At 46.9% G+C, this 24,943-nt stretch overlaps 1 protein-coding gene across 1 annotated transcript in view; it reads right to left on the minus strand.

The window, feature by feature from the left end:
• Positions 1–24,943, minus strand: part of LOC6596848 (basement membrane-specific heparan sulfate proteoglycan core protein) — an 85,042-nt gene that overhangs the window by 2,418 nt on the left and 57,681 nt on the right. The window contains exons 7-23 of the mRNA XM_026990148.1: positions 20,944–21,054; positions 20,473–20,595; positions 19,661–19,795; positions 18,432–18,911; positions 11,800–12,027; positions 11,104–11,175; positions 10,925–10,939; positions 10,487–10,620; positions 10,329–10,422; positions 9,609–9,995; positions 5,754–7,984; positions 4,596–5,688; positions 3,305–3,490; positions 1,791–1,942; positions 1,541–1,721; positions 731–1,331; positions 407–669 (exon numbers count right to left, since the gene is read on the minus strand). Of these exons, the coding sequence (XP_026845949.1) occupies positions 407–669; positions 731–1,331; positions 1,541–1,721; positions 1,791–1,942; positions 3,305–3,490; positions 4,596–5,688; positions 5,754–7,984; positions 9,609–9,995; positions 10,329–10,422; positions 10,487–10,620; positions 10,925–10,939; positions 11,104–11,175; positions 11,800–12,027; positions 18,432–18,911; positions 19,661–19,795; positions 20,473–20,595; positions 20,944–21,054 (6,486 nt within the window). The remainder of the gene's footprint in view (positions 1–406; positions 670–730; positions 1,332–1,540; positions 1,722–1,790; positions 1,943–3,304; positions 3,491–4,595; positions 5,689–5,753; positions 7,985–9,608; positions 9,996–10,328; positions 10,423–10,486; positions 10,621–10,924; positions 10,940–11,103; positions 11,176–11,799; positions 12,028–18,431; positions 18,912–19,660; positions 19,796–20,472; positions 20,596–20,943; positions 21,055–24,943) is intronic.

Here is a 24,943-nt window from a genome sequence, read left to right on the forward strand (position 1 = left end):
ATATATAGTTCTCAAATGTCAAAAAGCCGAGTGAAACTGATTAAAGTGCACATAGTCACCAATTCATGGCTTTTTTATTTTTAAAAAAGTCTTTGGTTGTATATGGCAAATTCTAAGTAATAGAATCTGGTGCAAAGTACTAAATCACTGGTTCGACTAAATCTGCTATACCAAAACCTTACTTCCTTATTCATTCGAACTTTGCTTGTAACAATGCCATTAAATTCATTCAAGAACATTGCAGATTGAGTGCGTTATTTGCAAACCTCTACTATAGACGATTCATGAGAAGCATTTCTGATCTCTTTCTCATGCACTGGGGCTACCTTTGACCCACCGACCCCCACTGGTTGTAGAATGTATCACCAATAGTTTTATGACCTGACATGGACCCGTTTAAACTTACGTTCAATGTCGATATTTGTACTGGACTGATCGGAGCCGTGTATGTTCTCGGCTATGCAGGAGTAAGGGCCCCGGTTCTCGGGCCGGGCATCGTAGATGCTCAGCACATTACCGCTGACATGGACATTGGTGGCCAGATGGTCGTGCACCTTGGTCCACTTGATCGAGGGATACGGAGTGCCGCTGGCCTCGCAGGTGATGCTGTAGTCGCGGCCCTGCTCGATGGTGATCAGCTCTTGAAGTCGCACAATCACGGGACTTGAACTGCATTGAGAAACAGATTGTGGATCAGAATGTGGTATCAGGATGGATGTGGATCACTCACCTATCATCGGTGGGTGGCAGATCGTGACGCTCGATGTAGACGCGAGCATCTTCGGTGTAGTTTCGATGGGTGCGGAGATCGTAGGCGCCACAGGTATAGGTACCCGAGTCACGGACACTGGAGTCGCGCACCTCAAGCACATTGCCGCTGACAATGATGTTGCGCTGACCGCTCAAGGGATAGCCATTGAGGGACCACTCGTAGTGCAGATTGGCGCCGCTGGTCGACTGACAGGTCAAGCGGAAGGTGTCGCCCTCTACTCCGTTGTACTCCTCCGGCTGGATGTAGACGCGTTCGCGAGGAGGCGGCGATGGCGGGGCACTGCTCTGGACGTAGACGTGGACGTATTTCTCATCGCGATTGAGGCTGTTCTCCGCCTGGCAGCGGTACCGTCCTTCGTCAGATTTGCGTGGCGAGTCAAAGATCAAGTGGGTGCCGTCGGTGCGAGTCTGGGCATCGGCCTGTCCGTCGATGCGTGTCCAGGTCACAGAAGGCGTGGGATTGCCCTCCACCTCGCAGTTGATCTCGTTCGGCTGGTACTCCTCAAAGGTAACATGGTTGGGCAGGTCCACAATTCGGGCCGGCGAGCGCTGGCCTTCCTCTGCAAAAGGGAAATCAGAAAGTCACTATCGTCTCAAATCAATTGAAGGATTTTATGGGGGATTTTTGGGGCATTCTTGAGGAGATTCTTAGATACCGTAGCGAGCCAACATTTCCTTGGCATATCCTTTAGGTAGAGCCGCAGTGTCAAAGAAGTGTCAATGATTAGCAAAGAGGGGGCAGCGCCACTCTGGGAAGCGGTTTACTCACGTGATATGGTGACGGAGACGGTGTCCTGGTACACGTGCATTGTCTCATTGTTTTCGGCATGGCAGACATAGATGCCGGAGTCGGTAATCTGCAGGTTGTACAAATGCAGAACTCCTCCCTCCACTTCGGAATCTTCGGGCAGACGGCTGTTCTGTTTGTACCAGCTGACGACCACGGGATCCTTTAACAAGAATATGATTCAGAATACGAAATCAATATTTTATAGTATTCCCTGGTGGATAATACTCACATTGTTCCATCGCATGTGACCACTGCAGCTGAGTGTGAGAGATCCTCCTACGGGCACAATCGTGATCTGGGGCCTGGCTATCGACACAATGATCTGGGTGCGTCCATTATCTTCCGGCTCTTCCGGTTCCTGTTCGGGCTCGTTGCCTGTGTCTGTATGGGGATTGGGAATTGGGTTTCACAGGATAGGCACAAAAATAGATTAGATATTTGAATACGAAGCTATTGAAAGTCGAGTTCCCACAATCTTAGTTCTTTTACGAGGGATGTTAGTGACATTTGGTTGCGGTTTAATCACGCATATTTTGTGGCTGGATATTCAGGGGGGAGCACCTATTCTATAATTTAGTTTTTATTGGGGGAAAGGTAAGCACCCGCTACAGAGGTGTAACTATGACAGAGATGGCCATCTCGGTTGGTGGGTTTTGGTGGTGGGGTTAGGTGACAGAAAAATCGTCAAAATTACTTGTATTTACTATACATAGGATCTTAAACGCACATTATAGCGAGTAGTGAACGGAACCCAAACTCTGGTGCGTATATTAGGACCGACATATGTATGTAGGATGGAAGGTTAGTACATATATACATATATGCATATAAAGTAAAGTATAGCGACTAAAGTATTCGACTACTTGAGCGTGATTCCAGGCCGATCGTTGCTATGGTGGCTTTATGAATGCTCTGGCACACACACAAACAGAGAGAGAGTTACGAGAGTTACAAAAACTACATGGGGAGGTAAGAAAAAGTAAGACATATAGACTATCTAGTGCTACGTGGATTTTAGATCACCGAAAGATCAAATACTCGCTTGTAATCACAGCGAGAGTGGGAGTATTAGAAACTCCTACATCAGCAGAGCGAAAACACTAGAAACACGCTCATCATCTGAGTGAGAACATCAGATATTCGCTATTACTGTGAGCAAGATCATTAGATACTTGCTCATCTTCAGCTTTAAATACTTATACTTATACATCATCACAGCGAGATCATCAGTTACTCGCTCAAAATCAAAGCAAGATTATTAGATACTCGCTCATCATCATTACGTGAACTAGAGAGCGCGAGCGAGTTCAAGAGCTACACAGCGAGTGAGATAGAACATATACTTAGGCTTATACAAAGATGACAGTCAGAGTGTGAAAGTGAGAGAGAGGAAGCTGGTTCTAACCCAAGAATACGACGAGTACAAGTACAATAATTGCAAAGTACTTCGGGGCTTGTGTTTAGGTCATAGATGTAGTACGAGAACGAGTACAAGTAGTTAGCTTTGGTCTAAACATATATATTATATGTCTACACAAAAAACATAAATTATGTAGATATCTATGCACTATATAGACTAGAGGAGAGTGTGTGCCATCTACAACAAGTATTTCGGATTATTTTCAGTACAATGTGACAAGTACGAATATTAGGCAAAAGAACAATAGAGTTTGTTGGTTGGTTTGTTTTTGCTTGTCTGATGGTTCAGTGGTTGGTTCTGTTGAATGGGGCTCTGCATCGAACCTCTCAAGTGACAGCCGTATCGCAGCTTGGTTATATTTCCTATGATTCTGTTGTCTTTATATATCTGGAGGGTGTCATTGAACGAGATTGTCTCGTTGGGCGCAATATTGAACCAAAAGCCGCTGCAACAAAATCCCCTGCTTATATCACATATCTTGGGTGGTTCTTCGATAATGGGCGATGTGTCTAGAATGTGGATGGATGGGATGTTTTTTTTTGTTGTGGTGATTTTTCAGTATTTCTGGTATACGAATTTCGAGTTTTCCAAAAGAATTTTACAAATAGAATGCGCTTGATAGTCGATGGTCCGACTCTTAGATACCCGATACTATTCAGATTGATTTTATTTTATTTTTATTTATTCTTTAATCGTTAAGAGAATATATATTTGGGTAGATGTTTTATTTTTAGACTGTATTCAATTTAAGAAAAAAAGTGTAATTTACCCAATCAATTTTATGTGTAGTTTGGTATCGCCGTTCGCAAAATGAACGATTTGATTTTGTACCGAAAAATTATTTCATAAAAATCGGTCGAACCGCTTAGGAGATTCTAATACATAACATTTTATCTGTTCCCATTTTTCTTTACACTTTATACCCGATACTCGAAGAGTATATACTAGAGGGGTATATTAGATTTGCGGTGAAAGTAAGAGCTAGAGCTTTCGTATCTCCAAAATTGAGGATGCCGCAGACTTTGATCTTTTGTGCGGGCGGAAGGGAGAGAGGGAAAATTTTGAATTATACTTGTCACAGTGTGATATTATAGAAGTCTGGATACAACATTTGGTAGCTCTACCTTGTATGGTCTTTGAGAAATAAGCGTCAAGCAGGACAGACGACAGACGAACAGACAGACATGGCTTTATCGACTTAGCTATTGATACTGATCAAGAATATACTTTACCCCTATACTCTTCGCGTACCGGGCATAAAAAATGTTAAATTTAATATTTATTGAAGTGATTTTGTTACCTTGGGATCTCTTAGGATATGGACAAACAGACAGATACAAAAATAAGTAGAGACTGCGAGTATTGGGCATATTTTAATTGATATAAGGAAGATCTTCTAAGGAAGATCGATTAAGGAATATCACGATTGATAGGTGGGGTGGCGGGCAGTGACGGATGGATGAGAGTTCAAGAGAGGGACAAAAAGATGGCAAGTCAGAGGGAAAAGGGAGAATGTGCGGGTGGATCATAATGGATCGTATGCAGCAATGTAGAGGCCGTCAGCAATCGCTCGTGGATTGCACTGTGGATATCCCCATCCGATATCTGACTTACCGATTTCCCGACAGAGTTCACCCTTGAATCGGGGCTTGCACTGGCACTCAGGGTAGCCATTGCTGCCCAGACGGCAGCCATCGCTATTGTCCGCATCGCAGGGGCACAACCGGCAGGCGCCGTCGGCGTCGCGGTAGTGGAGCGGGGCACAGGACTCGCATGAGTTTCCAGTATACCCGGCAGGGCACTGACAAAGCTCAATGTCGGTGGCAGCTTGGCCATGGCCGGGGGAGGCGTAGGTGACGGCGGACTCGAGGATGACGTCGCCGATGGAGGTGCGGGTGGTGGGCACCTTAGGCGTGGCACGGATCAGGATGTGCTCAAGGTCGGAGAGGACGGTCATGAAGTCACTGCGGGTGGCGGGTACAGTGCGCCCGCGATCCTTGCGCTGCCACTGACCGTCCTCGTTCAGGCGGACCCTGTGGAGGCCGTCCGGCGACTCCTGATTGAGCGACCAGATCAGCGTCAGACCGTTGCCGATAAGAATAACATCCTGGCCGGGCTCATAGCGGCCGTACGACTCCACTCGCAGTTTGTACTGCAGTTCGCCGCCGTAGGAGTGCAGCTGGTTGCCCAGCACACTGCCGCGCAGGCTCCAGTACTTTGGCAGGTAGGAGGGGTGCGAGTACGTGTACATATTGGTGGCCACATCAAAGTCGAGGTTATTCTCATCCTGGATCTCCCCGGTCTCGTCCGTCAGCAGCGGGGGATTCTTGAAGAAGTCCACGGGTATCAGCTGTCGGTAGAGTGGCGCCGAGCGGCACTGTGTCGACTGTCCGGAGCAGTAGCACTCCTTGCAACCATCCGGATTGGCCGCAGACAGACCGTAGGTTCCTGGTCGGCACTGGTCGCACCGATCCCCGTTCACATTCGGCTTGCAGTAGCAGTAGTTGCCCTGGCAGTTGACCGTTCCCTCCGCCTGGCACCAGCTGCTGCAGTCGCTCGTCTGGTTGCCCGGCTCCAAAGGGCGGTACGGTGGCTGTGGGTCCCCTCCATCCGGCTGGCAGTCGTATGGGGTGCCGCCAGTGGCGTCGCCCACATATCCAGCAGCACAACGATCGCAGTTAGGTCCTTCCGTATTGTCCGAGCAGTTCTACGAATGCGAGAGAAGCGTTTAATTATTGATACCGATCTTAGGGAGCGGAGGAATGCACTTACTATACAATCGCCGGACTCGGCATCGCATTGGGTCGAGTGCCCGTTGCATTCACAGGGCTCGCAGAGACCCAGATAGAGGCCAGAGACGTCATCGCGCTTGTAGCCAGGGGCACAGGTCTCGCAGGAGAGTCCAATGTAGCCGGTGGGGCAGCGGCACTCCTCAACCTCGTATGCACGCTGTGTGCCCAGCGGTGTGGCGGTGGCCGTGTCTAGGGACACCTGCTTAAGAGCACCTTCCTTAGTGCTGGTCGTGTAAGTGGCCTTGATGTAGATGGCCGTGATGTTGCTGAGGGCCATCAGGGTGTGCTCGCGATTGGCGAACTGTCCGTCGCCGCGCTGCCAGGCACTTTCTTTGATCTCCACCGAGTACGAGCTGGCCGTCGTAGGGCTAACCGGGGATTTGCGGTAGTGGATGAGCAGTAGATCCTCGCCGCTCTTGATTACCACATCGGGGGCACTGTTGCGTGACATCTGGCCGCCTGGCAGGGGGCTGTAGCTGAGGGTGTAGCTCAACTTGCCACCGTACGAGACCAGTTTGTTGCCCAGAAAGACGGCCGGTAGGCTCCAGTAGAGTGTGTCCGCCCCGTGCTCCCCTTCGGCATTGAAGCTTAGCTCGGATCCGTAGGTGGCAATCTCCAGGCTCTGGGCCGTGGGACGTGTGTAGTCGCGCACCAGCTCGAAGCCATGGGGTGCCCGGGTGCGGCCGAAACTGCTGGTCACCTGATCACGGTTCCAGGTGGTGCTGCCGCATCCCACCTGGTGGCCGCTGCAGAAGCACTCGATGCAGCCAGTGTACGTGAACGAGTTCAAGTGGAAGCTATTGGGGGCACAGCTGTCGCAGTGCTCGCCGATGACGCGATCCTTGCAATGGCAGCTGCCGTCGGCATATATGCTGTAGGTGCCGTCCACGTTGCACGACGACTCTGGGGTCTTGTGGCAGCTGCCGCCCGGGGCCAGGGGGTTGCCCTGGTAACCGGCGGCGCAGCTCTCGCATCGTTTGCCCGCGTAGCCCTCAAAGCAGTTGCAGAGCACTTCTCCGTCGGGACGGAGCTGGCAGCCGCTGGCAAAGTTGTTGCTGCCGCTCTGGGGACAGGGGCAGTCGCGGCAGGGGATTCCGCGCCGCGGGTCACCGTATGTGCCTGCGGGGCACGGTTCGGGGGTGAAGGGCACACAGTGGCCCAGCCAGGCGCCTCCTGGCTGGCGCACATATCCGGGGGCACAGCTCTCACAGGAGTCGCCCACATAGCCGGGCGGGCATGTGCACTTCTCCACGAGGGAGGCGCTGCCCAGGCCCTGGTCGACGGTGCCGGCCGAGTCGAGGGAGATGTTGATCAGGTCCACCTCGCGGGCGACGCTATCCAGGTAGCCCAGGCGGATGAGGATGTTGTCGACGTTGGCTAGAATCATCATGATCTCCTCGCGGGTGGCCTTGCGCCCGTCAGGCTTTTGCCAGCCACCTGGGAGCAGGGGCACACTCACCTTGTTGTTCTGCCCCGGCAGGGTGCGCACGCGGTGGGTGAGGGTGAATCGGTTGCCGGTGATGATCACATCTGGGCCGGACACTGGTCGTCCGCTGCCCATGTAGCTGACCTCGTAGCGCAGATTGCCGCCGTAGGACTTGAGCTGGCTCCCCATGTAGTCGCTGGGCAGCGCCAGATAGGGGGTCTCCCGACCGCCATAGTGGACGTTCGAGGCACGGAACTGGACGCCATGGTGGAGGGTGAGCAGGTCCTGTCCGCTGGTTGCCTCATTGATCACGATCTGGCGATAGGGACTGAGCTCCACGCTGACCACGCGATGCGACAGGATCGGCGGCTGGATGGCGTAAGAGAAGAGATTGGCGCTCTCGCAGGTGCTGGCCACCCCGAAGCAGAAGCACTTGATGCACTCCTCCTCGGAGCGTGCGAGCATGTTGAAGAACCCGGCCTCGCAGAACTGATTCCTATTCGGTGTGACCGTCACAATTGTGTCCGGAGTGACAAAGTGCGTGCCGCGGGAGTTGATGATCTCGCAGGAGTAGGCACCGCTGTCCTGCACCTGCATGTCCGGGCAGTGGAGGGTGCCAGTGCCAGCGAAGCTCTTTGATTCGCATTTCTCGGGCACATGGCCCCAGTTGAGGCGCCACACGATTGTCGGTATGGGTGTTCCGGTGGCAACGCATGTCAGATCGAGGGACTCGCCCTCGAGCAGACCCTTCACTGGTGGCGGAGGACGAATGGGCACGGGTTCCACTGCGAGAGAGTGTGAAGATAAATTATTATAATACAATCATTCGAATGAGTCTGTGAAGTTTTGCGAGGGTCTTCAGTCAATAGATTGTCCGTCAGCTTTCCCTTCAAGAAAGTGCAAGGATTGTAGAGAATTCTTCGGATACATAGAGTGATCCAAGGATGATCGACACAGATCCTACTTCTATCACCTGTGCCAACATTTTTGTTCGCATTATTTAGCAATCTTTTTCGTTTAAAATTGTACAAAATAATGAATTAAAATTACGTCTTTTAAAATAAGCCGATCGTGCAGAAAATTTATTTATTTATCGGATAAAATGATTTGTCTTTTGAAAGCCGCTATGAAAAATCTCTTAAAAAAGCAGTAAGCTGAAAAGCTATTTCTGTATGTATTCATATTCAGTAGATCATCATAGCTCATGTCTATTTACACATTTCCATATATTATGCACATAATTCATGTATGTTGCGTTATTTATTTGTATGCTTGTTTTGTTACATCTTTTGTTATTTGTTGTTTTATTCGCCACACACACCGAATCGGCTTTCCGCTAAATTGTTATTCGGAGCATTAAATATGTAATTTAAATATTGTAAGGAATGTGTTTATGAGTGTAAAAATGAGGTCCTCCCACGTCATTAAAATCAGATGAAAATAGGAAAAAGTGTAGAGAAGTGCAAAAGAATTTCAATAAGTGTAGGATTATGGGGGGGCTACGGCTGCCATTCAGTTGGCTTGGTTTAGAGGCCCAAGCGTCTTTTGCTGGGCATCCACGACCAGTTCATCGCCTTAGTATGGCCGCCCCCCTTCATTCCACAGAGGCTGCTACAGCAGCCACCAGCTAGCAATGGGCCAGTTTCAAGCGAGAAACTTGAACGTATTCCGGGGCCAATGCAGCGCAGCCCGCAGTGTGTGAAGAGTGTCGAAATTAGGCGCAAGAAGTGCTGTTCACGGTACTCCGGCGATAGGGTCACCCAGTGGACGAGCCCGAAGCAGGCCTCCAACTCCTGGTTGGTGCACAGGTTGTCGATCACAGCCGTGTCTCCAGATCATTGACCGTCAGCTGCGTTAGCTGCTCGGTGCCCACTAGGGGCAGGAAGTAGTTGCGGATCATCAACAGCAACTTGTGGCAGACATACTCCTTCGCCGGCAATCCTTCACCTGAAGGAATTGCTCGAAGGGTGCCCTTTTGCGCAGTACATCGCCATCGCCTTTGCCGTTGTCGCCGTTGCCGCCGTTGTCGCCATCGTTTCCACGTCCACATAGACTCTAGTCGCCGTCGGTGGAGGCAGACTGGGGATAAGGTGCTTGCATTTCCATTTTGGTATGTTTGATTTGCCGGAATTTTAACTTGTTTTTTTCAGGCGTTTTCTCAGAAAACACAGCCAATGCCAGTTGGAAAAGCGAGTCTTTGATCAGTTTCATTTACAGATGCAAGTCCATGTAAATTTGTTGCACCAAGTCTTTATCTTTAAGTAGTGTTCTATAAGGCACCGAAATGCGTGTGGGTATGTTGGAAAAGGTATATTCAATGGGTGAATCCATATTGGATTATCAAACGAATAAGTCTATGTCAGTCTTCAGTCATTAGATCGTTTCTCAATGGGGTTATGGGATACTTACTGCAGCCGACCTCATCACTGCCATCGGAACAGTCGGAAACCTCGTCGCACTGGAAGCTCTTCGGTATGCAGTGGCCGCTACGGCACTGGAACTCGCTAAAACGGCAAGGGGCACCGCTGGGCTCGGGATCGCAAGAGGCCTCATCGGAGTTGTCGCCACAGTCGTTCTCGCCATCGCAGCGCCAGGTGCGGTCCACGCACTTGGAGTTGTTGCAGAGGAACTGATTCGGCTGGCACTTGCGTCCGTGGCTGCAGCTGTGCTCATCCGATCCGTCCGAGCAGTGCGGAATGCCGTCGCAGATGTTACTCTTGTCGATGCAGTCGCCGTTCATGCACGTGGCCTGGTACTGGCTGCAGGCTGTGCTCGGACGGGCACCCAAGTCATTATCTGTCGGGATGAGAACAGGGATATAGTGAGTAGTGCTAGAGCTTAGGGAAGGACGTGGGCCTACTGGCTTACCAGGCCCAGAGCCATGCGGCATAGGGATTGGATGGGAGAGAGAGAGAAGAGTTAGTTAGCATTTATTCCCCCAAGGGGCACAAAGGCCTACCTAGACCGAAGAACTCGAGGTCAATGTGCGGCACGGTGCCATACCGAATGCGACTCGACTTGAGCTCCTCGTACTTGTGCTCGCCCCAGGCTGCATGCGTAATTGAACGTGATTGATTGATTGTAGGACCCGCCCGTAAGAGTTATATCCCCCCACTAAAAGATACTTACAGCGTTCGACGGTGAGGTGAACGGTGACCTGCTGTCCCTGCTGGTAGCTGGGATAGCCGACAGCCTCGCACACATAGGTGCCAGAGTCCTCCAGCTGGTAAAAAAGAAAGTGGAGATGAGGCTTACGATCTCTTCTAGAATAAGGATTAGGGACTTACGCGTATATTGGGTATCTCCAAGCGTCCGCTCCGGTCGGTGAAGCCTGGGGGCAGTGGCTGGCCGCCGGGTCGCGTCCAACGGACCTTGGCGCGGAATGGTCCTTCGTCACGGCAACGGAATATCACCTCGCGACCTACACACGAGATATACACAGCAGAGAGAGAGAGAGTTAGAATGATCTGGAATCTAGGGAGGGGGGAAATACGTGCAAGGGTTAAAAGGATTTAACAAAGGTTTCAGGCTGGATAGTTCAGTGGTTCAATTTCGACTCAATGTACAACTCCTTTTCTCGAGCCAATGGTTCGTGCCGGGTGGTGCTGGTGTTTGTGTTGGTGTTGGGCTGCAGTACCGTGTGCGGATCGATGTCTATTACATATATTGTACGTATACATAGATGCATATAGAGTGAGAGAGTACGAGTAGTTAGGCCGACTTACCCTCCCTAATATATCCTGCGGGTTTTGTTTTACATATTATGGGTTATGGTCATTTTTGGTTGTGGGTTAAGCATTTTAAAAGTTATAGTAATGGTAGAACATTATGTAGATTCGAAGAAACGTAAAGAACATAGAACGGCAAAACAATGGTTTGATTGATGGCAACGGCAGATACTTACGCTCCTTGATGATCTGGCTATCGGGATAGGTCTTGAGATTCAATTGACTGGTGGTGCGGCCTGGCTCGTTGGCTGCGGATTCAAGAGATTCAAATGTTAGTTCTTTGAGAGAATGATATTTGGACACAAGTTTTAGTTGATGTTAGCGAGGATCAATGATCACACAGATGATAGATAGAAGATTCATAAGTATGATTAGATGCGATAGCCATAGCCTTTAGCTTTTCTCAGTTAGTATCTACGTTTGGAGGTGTGAGACGACAGTTGATGTCCTTCGGGGCCTTTCAGTGGTACGGTTCTTTGGTTCTTTTCGGGTCGCTGGCGACTTACGCTCGATCTCGTTGCTGATCAGACCACAGTCCGCCTCATCGCTGCTGTCGTACGGACAGTCGACCAGCCCATTGCATCGCAGTCCCAAGGCAATGCACGGCCCATTCTCGCACCGAAATAAGGTCGCCGGACAGATGATCCGTAGTGGGGGGCTGCTCGTGGTCGATGGACTGACTGTTGTGGTGCTGGTGCTAGCGGCGCTAGTGGCACTTGTGTCAGCTGTTGTATCGGCCTCATGATGACGACCTTATGATGGCAATATGCGAGCGTAGTAGGCACATGATGTTGATTGATGTGATCGGGGTGATTGGAGGGAGGAGGTCTCTCGCCCCAGATGGATTTGGGAGATGGGTGGTGGATACTTACCGCAATTCTGCTCGTCGGAACTGTCCTGGCAGTCGGTCTTGCCGTTGCATCGCACCGTGGCGCTCACGCACTGGCCGTTGTTGCAACGGAATTGGCTCGGCAGGCACTCTAGGGAGCCGCCGCACTCCAGCTCATCGGAACCATCGCGGCACTGTGGTATGCCATCGCAGGTGGACGAATAAGGCACACAGTCGCCGTTATGGCAACGGAATTGATTGGAGGCACAGCCTGTTTTGGGTGGCAGGGGTAAAGATATACGATAATTAGTTGTGGGTACAAGTTTAGACAGGGGGTAAACTGCTGAAATGTCTGGCTAACATCTGGAGGAGTAACCAAAAAGTAATAGGTATCTCAAGAGTGCATACACATGTTTGGAAGCATGCCAAAAGCGGGGGTCTTAAAGCGAACTTAAACGGAAATCATAAGACATAAGAAATAAGAAATAAGAGACTTAAAATTACATCTAAAGGACGCAGAATATACCTCTAAAACTACTTTTTTTTAGAAAATCAAAAACAATAGAAAGCTCTTTATTAACCAATGCAATTCTGTTCATCGGAAAAGTCTTTGCAGTCGTAGTAGCCATCGCAGTGCTGTGTCGCGTTTATGCAGAACTGTCGATCGAAACACAAGAACTCATGATCCTTGCATTCAGTACCTGTGTGTGGCTTGTGGTGCATCGTGGTTGTGGTCATGTGGTTGAGTGGTTTTATGGTGCAGCAAAATCAAAATGGCATCACACACACACAATGAGAGAAATCAAGGATCAAAGCATAATAATTGAGAATATAGAAGAGAGTGACAGTAAAAATGAAAGTGAGAGTAAACGTGAGAAAAATGTAGAGAGACGGAAAAGAGAAAACACACAGCAGAGATTAGCAAATGAAAAATACGATTATACATCGGATATCAAGATGCCTCCTGGTGCAGAAGCCGAACATGTGATTACAGATACAGATACGGATATAGATACTGTGCTCAAATAAATCAAAATTAATACAGAGATCAGGTTCCCGGCCAATAATCCTTCGCGTCGCCTAACTTAATAATATTTTTCTTTATAATATTGATAGCTTCCCAGCAAACCAAATGCTCAAAAATGATATCGCACACGAGTCAAGTGCGAGACTTAACCCGACAAAACACTTGCATTTGAACCCGCAAATTATGGAAATATGATTTTCATATCGTTTAGCTTGTGGCTGTGAAATTTGGTCAGATTTGCTACATCGCGTCAGGTTCTAACCTCAAAAAGCAATATGGTCAAAATATTCTGGAAACTTATTTTAAGAATTCATCGGATTTGCTTGAAACTCGTTTCCCGGGGGTCGCTGATTACAAATTTGAAGTCAGTTTTCCTGTTTCGGGATGTATCGAGTTATTTATTTTCTTCAAAAGGGGAGAGATATGGATGTAGCAAGGTCGGAGAGTTATAAGTTTTAAGTTAACCCAGCCATATTAGATCCGCCGTTTTGAATTTTTTTTAAATGACTTCAAATTCGTAATTATTGACCCCGAAAACCTTCTAGTGAATATGAGGAATTTTTCAAATAATTTTTCAAATAATTGTTTACCATATTTCGAGCATTTTAGTTTTTTCAGGTTTCACAGCTTGGACTCGTGTGCAGGGCCCTAAAATACTTAAGGATAGGATACTCTGGTCAATCGCGCATGACACTTCTTTTTTTTGAGACTACTCAAGGAATTTGACTGAATTCTGATATTCCAAATGAACTCATTTGAAGCATTATTTTTTTTTTGTGGGAAGCATGCTCTGGTATTCATGATCGTATTTGCTTGATTGATATTATCAGTAATCGTTTTGCAAGAAGTTAGATTATACGATAGTCCATTAGTGATGGACAGGAGACAGGCATGCATCTTTATACCCATCCCTAGATGATCTGATCCATTTCCTGCTTAAAACTAATCCAAGATTGAGAGATGTTATAGATGCGATAGATCACCACACAAACCAAATGAGATACTATGTGGTGAGACATTGGACGCTTTGACAGACACATGAGGAGAGAGGATAACTTACAGTTGGCTTCGTCGAAACCATCCTCGCAATGACGGCGACGATCGCAGCGCTCATTTTCCGAGTAGCACCTGCCGCTAGGGCATGTATGCTGCGGACAGGGCAGGATCGGGTAGTGGCTCGATGGTGGTGGTATGGAATGGTGGCAGCCATGCTCGTCCCTGCCATCGCTGCAGTCGGACACACCGTTGCAGCGTATGGAGTGATTGAAGCACGAATCGTCGCAGAAGAACTGATCCGAACTGCAATCGGCGGCGGTTAGTCGTGTGGTGGCTATGAAGCGCAAGGCAGAGGCAGGCCATGCATTTTGATGGTGTTGTGGAATGTGGTGTATGTTGTATTTTGTGGTGTTTTGAGGTGGTTTTTGGTTGAATATTATTTAAGAATAAAGAGAGAGACAAGAAAGCAGAATGAGCAGGATGTTTCTTCTATTAATAATTATATTTAATACTTATTCTTATTATCCTAGCATTACACTATGTATTATATACAAACCTGATCCATTGTGGAAGATCTTACAAACTATATAAAGATATATATACAAACTATGGCATAATGAAGGGTCTGGGAGGTGTGTGTGTGTGTGTTAGAGACTTTGGTTACCATTTCCAATACAATTGACGGGAAACTCGTCTGACCCATCCCGACAATCCTTCCGATTGTCGCAGTACTGCCTGCGATCAATGCACTCGAAATTCGCACACTGCCATTGCAGAGGCTGGCAGGATTTGGATATGGGCAAGCCCGCAGCGCTTCTTACATCTTTGTTTAGTGTTGGTAGTTTGTGTGTTGGTTGGTGAGTGTTGGTGAATGTGTGTTGTTGTTGGTGGTGGGTTGATCATGGTAGTTGATGTGTTGGATAACGGAATAATGGAACGATAAGAATATCAAACGATGAACGAAACGTATCAGAGAAATTATTCTCACTTATGTGTTTTTTTAGCGGGTGGATAGCAAAAGTCTGAAGTGTAGGTCCAACAGCAGTAGCAAGGAAAATTGGCTTGAAAAAGGCCAAAACCCTTTTAGTACTTGAAAATTCGCTTTAGATATATTTGTTTAGTTTTTGAGTAGGATCTAGTACCGCTCTTTATCTTTGAAAAGTTCAAAGAGAAGCGAAAAATTATAGACGAGAAAGAGAGTGGAGGACAGTGAGAGAAGAAGGACTTGAAAAGTTGTTTCATCTTTTTATTTCGTTACCCGTAGGACAATCTCGTTCGTCACGGCCATCGCTACAATCCCGCTTTCCATCACAGCGGATCCTCCGATTGACGCAAGTACCATTGCAGGCCATCTTATGCCATGGGCAGGCGACCCTCGCTTGAAGTCACAGCAATACAAAAATAACATTACGATCACGGGACCAAATCAGAGGCAAAGGCAAAACTTGAAACCCCAACGAAATCTACAGAATCTACGGAATCTATCTACTCGTACAATTACTTGGAAGTGCAGTGGAAAGTGCTGCCCGGATGTGCAGTGGTAGGGGGATGGAATGTGTTGTTCATGTCTTACCGCAGTGGCGCTCATCACTGGCATCGGTGCAGTCAGCGTGGCCATTGCATCGCTGATTATCGGCAATGCACTCGCCAGTGTTGCAGCTGATCGATGCCAGGGTATTGATAATTATCGTTTATCGGATGAATGATGGTGAGTGTGATGGGGTGTTGTGTTTTGTGCGTGTGTGTTTGTGGGACCCATTACATGGAAGAGTAAAGAAATAGTAAATGTTATCCTACGTCGCTGAAGGAGTTGGGGATTGGGGCTGTGCAAGGAATGGGGATGGGAGGACAAGTCTTACAGATATGCATCGTCGCGGCAAAAAGTACAGTTGCGCTCATCGCTGCCATCGTTGCAGTTGGCAATGCCGTTGCACAGCTGATCTCGTGGCATGCAATACTCGTCACATTCGAACTCGTTCTCTAGACAATGCTCTGTGGATGATGATGGTATATGGTATATGACTGATACTGTAGATGATATGTTGTTTGTTTTCATGAGTGTTAGCTGTTTAGTTTTTTTTTAATTTTCAGGCTTGTGTTGCACCTGTAGCACCATACTGAGAGAGATTCTCTCTCGATTTTTTGTGGAGGTTTGCTTTTACCTGTGAAGGCCGGGCAATCGAGCTCATCCGTCTCGTCGCCACAGTCCGTATAGCCATCGCACTTCTTCTCTAACGGCAGACACTGACCCAAGTCACATTCAAACTCAAGGATATCACATTCATTCAATGGATTGTTGTCCGGGTCTGTGTCTGTTTTTGTGCGAGTATTTTTCGTGTTTTGTATGTTTTGAGTTTCGATAAAAGATAAAAAATATAAAAGAGAGATATGTTATGCAAAGTTTGGAGTGTCAGAACGCCGTCGGGATAGGCTCAGAGTAAGTGGGTATGGATAAGCTAATGGATCAGTGGGTTCTACCGTAGTCGACGTCCTCGTAATTGAACAGACAGTTGTACTCGTCGGCACCGTCGGCACAGTCGGTGATGCCGTTGCAGCGCTTATACCCCGATATGCAGCTACCATCGCCGCACTGGTACTGAAAGCTCAGGCACTCGACGCCCAGGCGGGTCTTATTGAACTTGTCCTGGAAGTCTGTGGTCCGAAGGGGGTTCGTTGTTGTGTTTTTTTGTGATGGTTGTGATGATGATGGTGTGTTGCAGTAGATATCAGATATCAGTATCAAGATCGAGTTGGGTGGCAGAGTATCAGCAGGAGCAGGAATATCAGGATTGTCAGAGTTTTTTTTGCAGAGAACAGGATAGATATACGTATATATATATATTTACACAGGACACAGGATAGTAAGGAGAGCGTGTACAGCGCGTACAGGAGCGTACAGGAGCGTAAAACGAGAGTAAAAGTCATGTGTGAAAAGAGATAAAAACAGAAAGTAAAGTTAGAAAACCAAAGTTCGATACTTTGTGAAAGGTTTTGACAGGAATAGAAATAGGAATGGGAATAGGAATATAGATAGGGGTAGGTAGGTATATGGGTCTAGGGGTGAGTGCGTCTAGCGTGTTAGTAAAATCAACCAATTAGCTAAGGGCTACTTAAACTTCCAGATTATATTTATATTCAATCAACAAGAATCGTGGGATTAGAATGGGTCTCTCACAATTTCATTTTTGAATGAAAATTAGACTTTTGTGGATGTTGTGTGAAGAGAGTGAAATAGTGGGGGCATAGAAGTGCGATAGAAACAGAGAGAGACTGAAAAATGATGAGAGATTGTACTTACGGCATGCACTCTCATCGCTGCCATCGTGGCACTGAGATTTGCCATCGCAGACCTGCGTCTTGGGTATGCAACCGCCGCCGCGTTGACACTTGTACTGTGTTGCATGGAAAAATGAATGAGTATGTGTATGATGGTATGCAATGTGTATGTGTCTGTGTGCTTGTGCTTTTGTGTGTGGTACAGTGCGTGTCAGTACTATAAGATGGTGTAGAGTATCAAGTGGTACGAGCAAGCACTCAAACTCAAAATTCAGCCATCGATTGAAATTAATTATCGATTGGAATTGAATTTAGCCATCGATTGGCATTGAACGCTTGGCGTGAATCAACGCCTTCATATGAAGTCAAAATTGTGAGTGATCGATGTGATTTTTCGATTGTTTTTAGTTATCGATTGAAGTCAATCACCAATTCGAATGATTTTGAATATATTGATGTCATTTATCGATTTCAGTAGTTTTTAGATTGTAATTAGTTATTGATTTAAGTCATTGATTGGAATAAATTACCGCCTGCATACAGGGTTAGGTAAGATAAGGTAAGGTAATTCTACCTTTAATCAGGATAAATGACTGGAAACGTTCAGTTACTTCTAATCGATTTAGTTTTCAATTAAAATCTAAGGCAGTGCGTTATCGCTTGGAATAGCAATTGGTCTTCTGCAATATAATTGATTCAATGGAATAAAAAAAGCACTGTATGAGGGATTTGTGTGAATAGATGGATTGGGATAGATGGCTCTACGGATTGAGGTGGCTGTGGCTCACCTTGTCGCTGCTGCAGTTGCACAGAACGTAATCCTCGTCTTCGTGATGGCCACAGTCCGCGATGCCGTCGCAGACGCTCTCAATCGGTATGCAATCGTGATTGTGGCACGCGAATTCGATGTTTTCGAGGCAATTGCTTGCCCCTAATGATGGCGATGATGATGATGAGTAGGCTAAATGTAATTATTGTTTTTTTTTTTGTGGTGGTTTGGTGGTGGTGTTGATGTATGGGTGACACAACAAGGTATATAATCATGGCAAAAATAATTTAACAAGCCAGAACGAGACCGAGAGAGAGAGAGAGAGAGAGAGAGAATGAGAGGTGGTTGAAAAAAAGATAGCGAGTGTGAGTGGCAGTGGAAAAAGAAAGAACGATGTATGAGGGATATCAATTATAAAAAAATATATAAATTAAAAGCTAAAGTAGGTTTCAATGTTTCAAACATGGCATGCACTTCTTTGGTTAATCGGGTAACCGTTTACCCCTGTCTTCCGTTTTCCCCGATACACGTTTACGCGCTACCCTTCACCGATGCCCCAGAAAGTATGCTACATCCACAGAAACTACATCTATAGGAAGACACCTACTCGCTATCGTTGTTGCTGTTGAGGAGGTAGTTGTTATTGGGTTAGTGGTGGTGGCAGTGGCAGTGGCAGTAGCAGTGGGTGACGTTGGTCGTATCGTTACTCCTCCTCTTGGTCCTCCCTCAGTTGTGCGCCGCTCCAGCGAATCGGGGGAGAAGTCCCACGGCGACCGTGTGGTGACTCTGATCGTTGGCGGCCTCCGCGTCTTGGGTGGCGGCTGGTAACGCTCACAGTCCGCCTCGTCGCTCATGTCGTTGCAGTGGTAGTACCCATCGCATCGAAGGTGCAGCGGTATGCACACGTCCGTATTGACGCAGTGGAACTGATTGGAGGCGCACTTGTTCTGGGGATCAGGCTTGTTGTACCTACCCACCGGGAGGTACTCGAGCTCAGGCAAAACCACTTCGTTATCCCAACCCTTGGGCGTTGGTCGATGGTGGTCGATGGCGATGCCTATCCCGCCAACGTCCTCGCTGGAGAGGTCTGTCCACACATTTCAGGGTTAGCCGCATGCATCGGCCGCAGTGATGGATTTGTTATGGGTTATGTGGGAAGGAACAGGGGATGGGAGAGACAACCGCATGCAGACCGTGAGTATTTCAGGGGTTTTCAGGGGAGACATGCAAGAATATTTTATTGTAGTTGTTGTTGCGAGCCAATGATGACGTTGTTTGTTGTTGCAGTTGTTTCAGTTGCATTCGAGTTTAAGGTTTTGGTCCAATACAGGGTTGGCGTGCGATTAATCGATTAATTTTGTAGAATTTTTGTATACATTCGATAACCATAACCGAGAGGGGTTTCGTTGGGGAAGGGCCGGGGGAAGAGAAATAAAATGTTTGGTGTTAGAATTGCAAAAATCAAAGAGAGACACGGTAGAGAAATTTCTCTCGCTTTAGACACACTTATCACTTATCGCATACAGCACGTAAAGCAAGCGATAGTTTCCGATAATGATTGGCTATCATTGAGAAGCGTAGAAGTATGAAACGTGGAAAAAGAGTGGAGAGTAGAGAGGTGCACACAAAGAACAAGAAAAACAGAGAAACGAATCACCATCACCAAGGATTTTAGTTACCCAAAAGAAGGAGCAGAGGAGTAGCAAAAGCGAAACAGAGATAGACAGAGAGAGCTCGATAAATAAACGCTTATCGTTTCTCGATAAATACACACACAAAGGCGCAGAGCCACAGAAACAAACAGAGAAGGAATCGAATCGGACTCCCCGGACTTACCACAGCCGATCTCGTCTGTGTAATCGTTGCAATCGTATATGTTATCGCACACCTGACGCATCGGTATGCACTCACCAGTGCCGCATCGGAACTCATCGAACCGACACTGCTCATCGTCATCGACTCCAAAGCCACCTGCACGACGATCGAAAAGCACTCGTGTTCTTTCTTTTTCTTTCTTTTTTATTTGTGTCAGTGTGAAGTGAGGTGTGCGCGGTGAGTGATTGGAAGATTGAAGGGGCAGCAAGGGGGAGAGGGGCATAGAGATGTTTACACTTACCTCCTTTCAGTCGCCGCAAGAGCCCCCGAGCAACACATTTGTTTTTTCTACAGATACTCACCCTCGCAGTAGCGCTCATCGGATATGTCCTCGGGACAATCGATGTTGCCATTGCACAGCAGCTCCTTGGCAATGCAGGTACCATCATCGCACTGCCATTTGTCATACAGACAGGCTGCGTCCAAAAGGGGAGAGTGAGAGAGAAAGAGAAAGAGTGGGGGACTTGAGCGGGGAGTGTGTGTGGTATTAGGGGGGCGAACACCTACGACAGCCCTCCTCATCGGAACGATCATGCGGGCAATCGGCGCGACCATCGCATCGATGAACAATCGAAATGCAGCTCAGATCCCGGCAGGTGAACTTTCCCTTGGGGCAGGTATACCGCAGCTTGGGCACAACTACTCCAAGCGGGGCGGGGCAGCATGGAGACAAAGATTGGGGTGGACAAAGGTGAATGGCAGAGTTGATGGTAGATGATGACTGGATGCTTGGATGATTAGATGATTCGATGATTCGATCACTGGCTACTTACTTCCGTCGCAGTGCTCTTCGTCGTCGCCGTCGCTGCAATCGGGCTGGCCGTCGCACTGTTGGCTGACGCTGATGCAGCGCGTGCCGTCGCGGCACTGGTACTCCATGCCACTGCAGGCGGCGGCTATGGTTAGTTGTTGGTTGTTGTTGTTGGTTTTGGTTTTGGTGAAGCAGGTTGTTAGTATATCGATATGGTTGTTGCAGTTATTGGAGGGGTAGGGGGCAAGCAAACACGGATAGAGAAAAAGAGAGATAGGTTAGAGAGATGATTTTGGTTAGTATTCTGCGTGTTTGTACACAAAAGAAGGACACCCTCGGCTTACAGCTAAAAGGTGTCTTAGCCTAAGGTTTGATCGATTTTATATCGGATATTAGCACTAGATACAGGTGTTTCTACAGATCATAAGAGTAGCTACACTTGGGGGGCAGCGGCAGACCCCAGCAGGTGTCTCTCTGTGCGCTTAGTACTTACGGCACTCTTCGTTCTCATCATCGCCGTCGGGACAGTCCACGCGGTAGTCGCAGCGCTTTCCAGCATCAATGCAATGTCCACTGCGGCAACGGTACTCATTCGGCTGGCATTCTGCAATCAGAAGATAGGAAAAGAAGCCATAAATAAATCCGAAAATACAAGAGTTTGATCTGTGTCTGCAATTAGATGACAGCCGGATGCAGTTTAACAAGCACTTCCTTCCAGGAAAAAAGTCCTGCAAACCCCAAACCCCAAATCTCAAACCCAAACCAGAAGCAGAAGCAGTACCAGAACCAGACTCTCGGCTGACACTTCATTCAACTTGAAAGCAAAAGTTTGTTAGGTGTTTTTTCGGTGTTGTGTGATAGACAACCCCTTCCACACTCCAGTCAGAATGAAATGGTGTGGGGGTATGGGCATGGCCCAGCAGCAGCATCGTTAGCCGCAGTTTCCTGTGCATGTTTCCAGCCAGCCCCTTTTTGCCCTTTTTGCCCTTTTGAACCCTTTCCGCTGCCGCTTTCTCTTGCCTCTCTTTTCTCACTCGCATATTATTTCATACGGCAACAACAACAGGATGAAAAAATCAACAATTTAAGCAATTTTACAAATATTTTTAGATAATTTTTGTCGCCCTTTCGCCCGTCGAAAGTATGCGAGAAAATACTTTGTGACGCAACGCGGATTTGATTACAGAAAGTGCGAAGGAGACAGCAAAGGGGGAGGAGTAGAATGGATGACAAAGAGCGTGGGAGCAGAGGGAGCCGCGAGCAGAGGGCTAATTAAAAGCAAAGAAAAGTTAAGCGAACATTATAGGTGGAAGGAGGAGGAGGCGGTAATCAGAGCACAGCTTAAAGCCAAAAGCCAATTTAAGAGCAAACAATTAGCAGGGACTATACACGTACAATATATTAAAATAAAAATGAAGAGACAAAACTCCCTCTGGATAAGAGGAGGATACGACTATCAGGACCTAATACCCATGACTCATTCCCATAGATCACACGAATTCTGAAGGACTACATTTTCTAAAAGAGATTGAGTGAGTGATCTGCTTTTTTGAACCTCCTGGGAAACTCCTGGGAAATGTAATACAGTGCGACACGTAAAACCAGTAAAAAAGGGGAATGCAGTAAAGTAGTCGGAGACTGCGCAAAATATTATCCTTAATCTGCGAAAGGATTATTATTAAAATGCATTCGAGAATGATCCAATAGTGCAGAATTAAGCAAGACTAGCGTTAAAAAATTTGTAAAAAGTCGGAAAGCATACAAAAAACCATGAAACGGGCCGGCCTTGAACGAACTGCAAATACAGCGGCTTGTTCACAGTATTTTAAGTCTATACCTTCTCTTAAGATCACCTCCGTCACATACAGAAAATATTGCGTTCCGATGAGAGCATTAGATATGAAGGTCACCTGTATATTGCTTATCATTTCGGATGAATTCTCAGAAGAATAAATATGATCACGCTTTTGAGGGCACATTGAGCAGGCACATTTTGGAATTCAAATGAGGAAACCAGGAACAGCAATCAATAAATGTTACACAATACAAATTCAATTTAAGCTTTAGGGATGTTCTTCGGTGAAAATAATCAGAGTTAAATAATGAAAAAACCATACAGAGATGAGGAAATATTTAAAAAGTAACAAAAACATGTTCAATATGGTCGTCTCAGCACAGTTAGTACTTAGTATGGTCTCTTCATTTAAATTAAGTTGGTATATTTATTATCGTTTCTGAAATCGGATGAACAGATGCACGTTGGCTCTTGGCGGTGAATCGGAAATGCTGTATTGTTCCATACTTTCCAATGTATCACTGCATTCCATGCGAAACTTTATAAAAATATACATATGTACAAGCTTTAAATTACAGAAGCTTTCTGCAATCTTTGAGAAACCATTCGGTTACTCTCTGAAATCGCAAGATCCCTAAATTAGAAAAGGGAATCCGTCCCATAATATATAATAATATATATTAAACAGCATATCTTATGAAAATAAACATACATCTATAGAGCTTGTAACATTGTCTCTGGCTTTCGTGTAAATGAGTTTGGTTTGATGGGCGTTGAGGATGACTCCTAGGGGGCTGTGGCTGGGGCCATTGTCCTGCTCTAAATCAACAATTTGTCATCAGCAAAGGCCGTAGACCGACCATGGGCAGGCAATATTTGGGTGGCAGCTACCGAAACGCCTGTGTGCTGCAGTGCTGCAAACTTTTGGGGCCTCCACACAAATCGCCAAAGTTTTCTTTCTTTCAGCAATTTTCAACACGAAGGCGAGGAATTTCCGTGGCTACAATTTGACAATTTCATTGCGGACAGGCAAGCGGATAAACAGACAGACAGACAGACAGACAGACAGTCAGACAGAATGACAGAAAGACCGACAGACAGACGGACAGACGGACATACGGGAGGAGTTGAAGGCGCCTCAAGTCAATTTGCAAACAAAGCGAACAACAGGGCAAAGAAAGGGCAATAATATTTCTGTTATTTTTTGAGTGTTCCGGCTTATTGACATTAAAGATTCAAATAATGGCAGCCCATAGCTTGTTTGGGAGGGGGGCAGAAGGCAGTCCTGTCTGCAGCAAAAGGATTTCGGTTGCCAAACGGTCCAACTGTGTGGCAGGCAGGTGGCGCGAGACGGGGCTCCAATTATGTATCCAGACGTGTGATCCTAATCCGTTTGATGCCGAATCCTTGGCCAAACAACAAATTATAATCGGCAAGACGAAGACACAGGGGGAGCAGGGTTATTTTTCCACCTTTTGCTTTCCTTTGATTGAAAATTGGATGCTCCAGCGGTTGGGGGCATCGGCATCCATCTCATTCGACCCACACCTGATGCTTCATTGATGCCATTCTTCATGGTATATACATATATGTACATACATATTTCTTGTATATACAAAACGGCTTTGAATAGTGCTGTCAATAATTAGAAGATATTGGATTCTAACATGAATGCTACGGCTAAATCGAGAGTCAAGAATTTTAAGACAAAGAATAACCAAAACTAAAGAATGCTTTCTTATATTTATATACTGCCCTCTCCCTTGAAATACCGTACTCTCTTTTCTCGATTCCATAGATGTGCGAGCTGATATGAGTATCCCATGAGATCCATGCGATATCCATTGAATAAAGATCCATGTTTTACCTTATTCTGATCAAGCTGCGTAAATAAAAGGACTTCTGTTTACGCTGGTAGGTTCCCTCGGTTTCCGTTCAATCGGAATCCATCTCAAGTCATAAAAAATACTACTCTTTGATTCATGGCGTAACTGTGGGTACTTTCATTACCAAAGTTCTTTTGTTAAGTACTCTGATTGGGGTCTATTAGTCTGATTACTACGAACCGCCTGTTTCTTTTACAGTCCATGTTCCCCATTCTTTCAGGGAATTCTTTAATTTTCTTCTCTGCTGAATGCCACTGGCTCCGTCTCTCTGGATTGTGGCACCTTCTTTTTAGTCTTTCTTCGATGGGTGTCAAATGGAATTTCCTCTATTCGCTTTTCCCTTGAAATGGGATCAGCATGGCATTGCATGGCTTCCGTCTGACCATTTTTTTCTCCTCTGCATTCTCTGCATCCTCTGCATCCTCTTGCTCTTGAACTTTAAGCCAGGAGCCGTAGCCGGAGTCTGGAGGCGTCCCCCGTCACCCGTCTCCCGTCCTTTCAGTCCTTAGGAAAATTCCAGCGCGGAAAAAAAGCGCCAGGAAAGGAGAAGACAGAGCGTAAATTCGAGTCGATAATTGATATGCGGGCACATGGAAAACGCAAAAGCGCCCAACAAGCCAAAAGCCGCAAACAAACAAGTTAAAAGGTGGCACAAGAATCGGGGGCAGATGAGGCTGGATGGCTGGAGTACCGTCAGACAGCATCTGCCTCGCCTCCCTCTGACCCTCCTGTAATGTGGGGTTAAGCTAAATTTTCACTTTGCGGTGGCATCAAGTGTGCCACAAACCAAACAAGCAAGCAAAAAACAAAAA

Source organism: Drosophila persimilis, unplaced genomic scaffold (genome assembly GCF_003286085.1).
Source record: "Drosophila persimilis strain 14011-0111.01,24,50 unplaced genomic scaffold, DperRS2 tig00000520-arrow-pilon, whole genome shotgun sequence".
NCBI classification, from domain to species: Eukaryota; Metazoa; Arthropoda; class Insecta; order Diptera; family Drosophilidae; genus Drosophila; species Drosophila persimilis.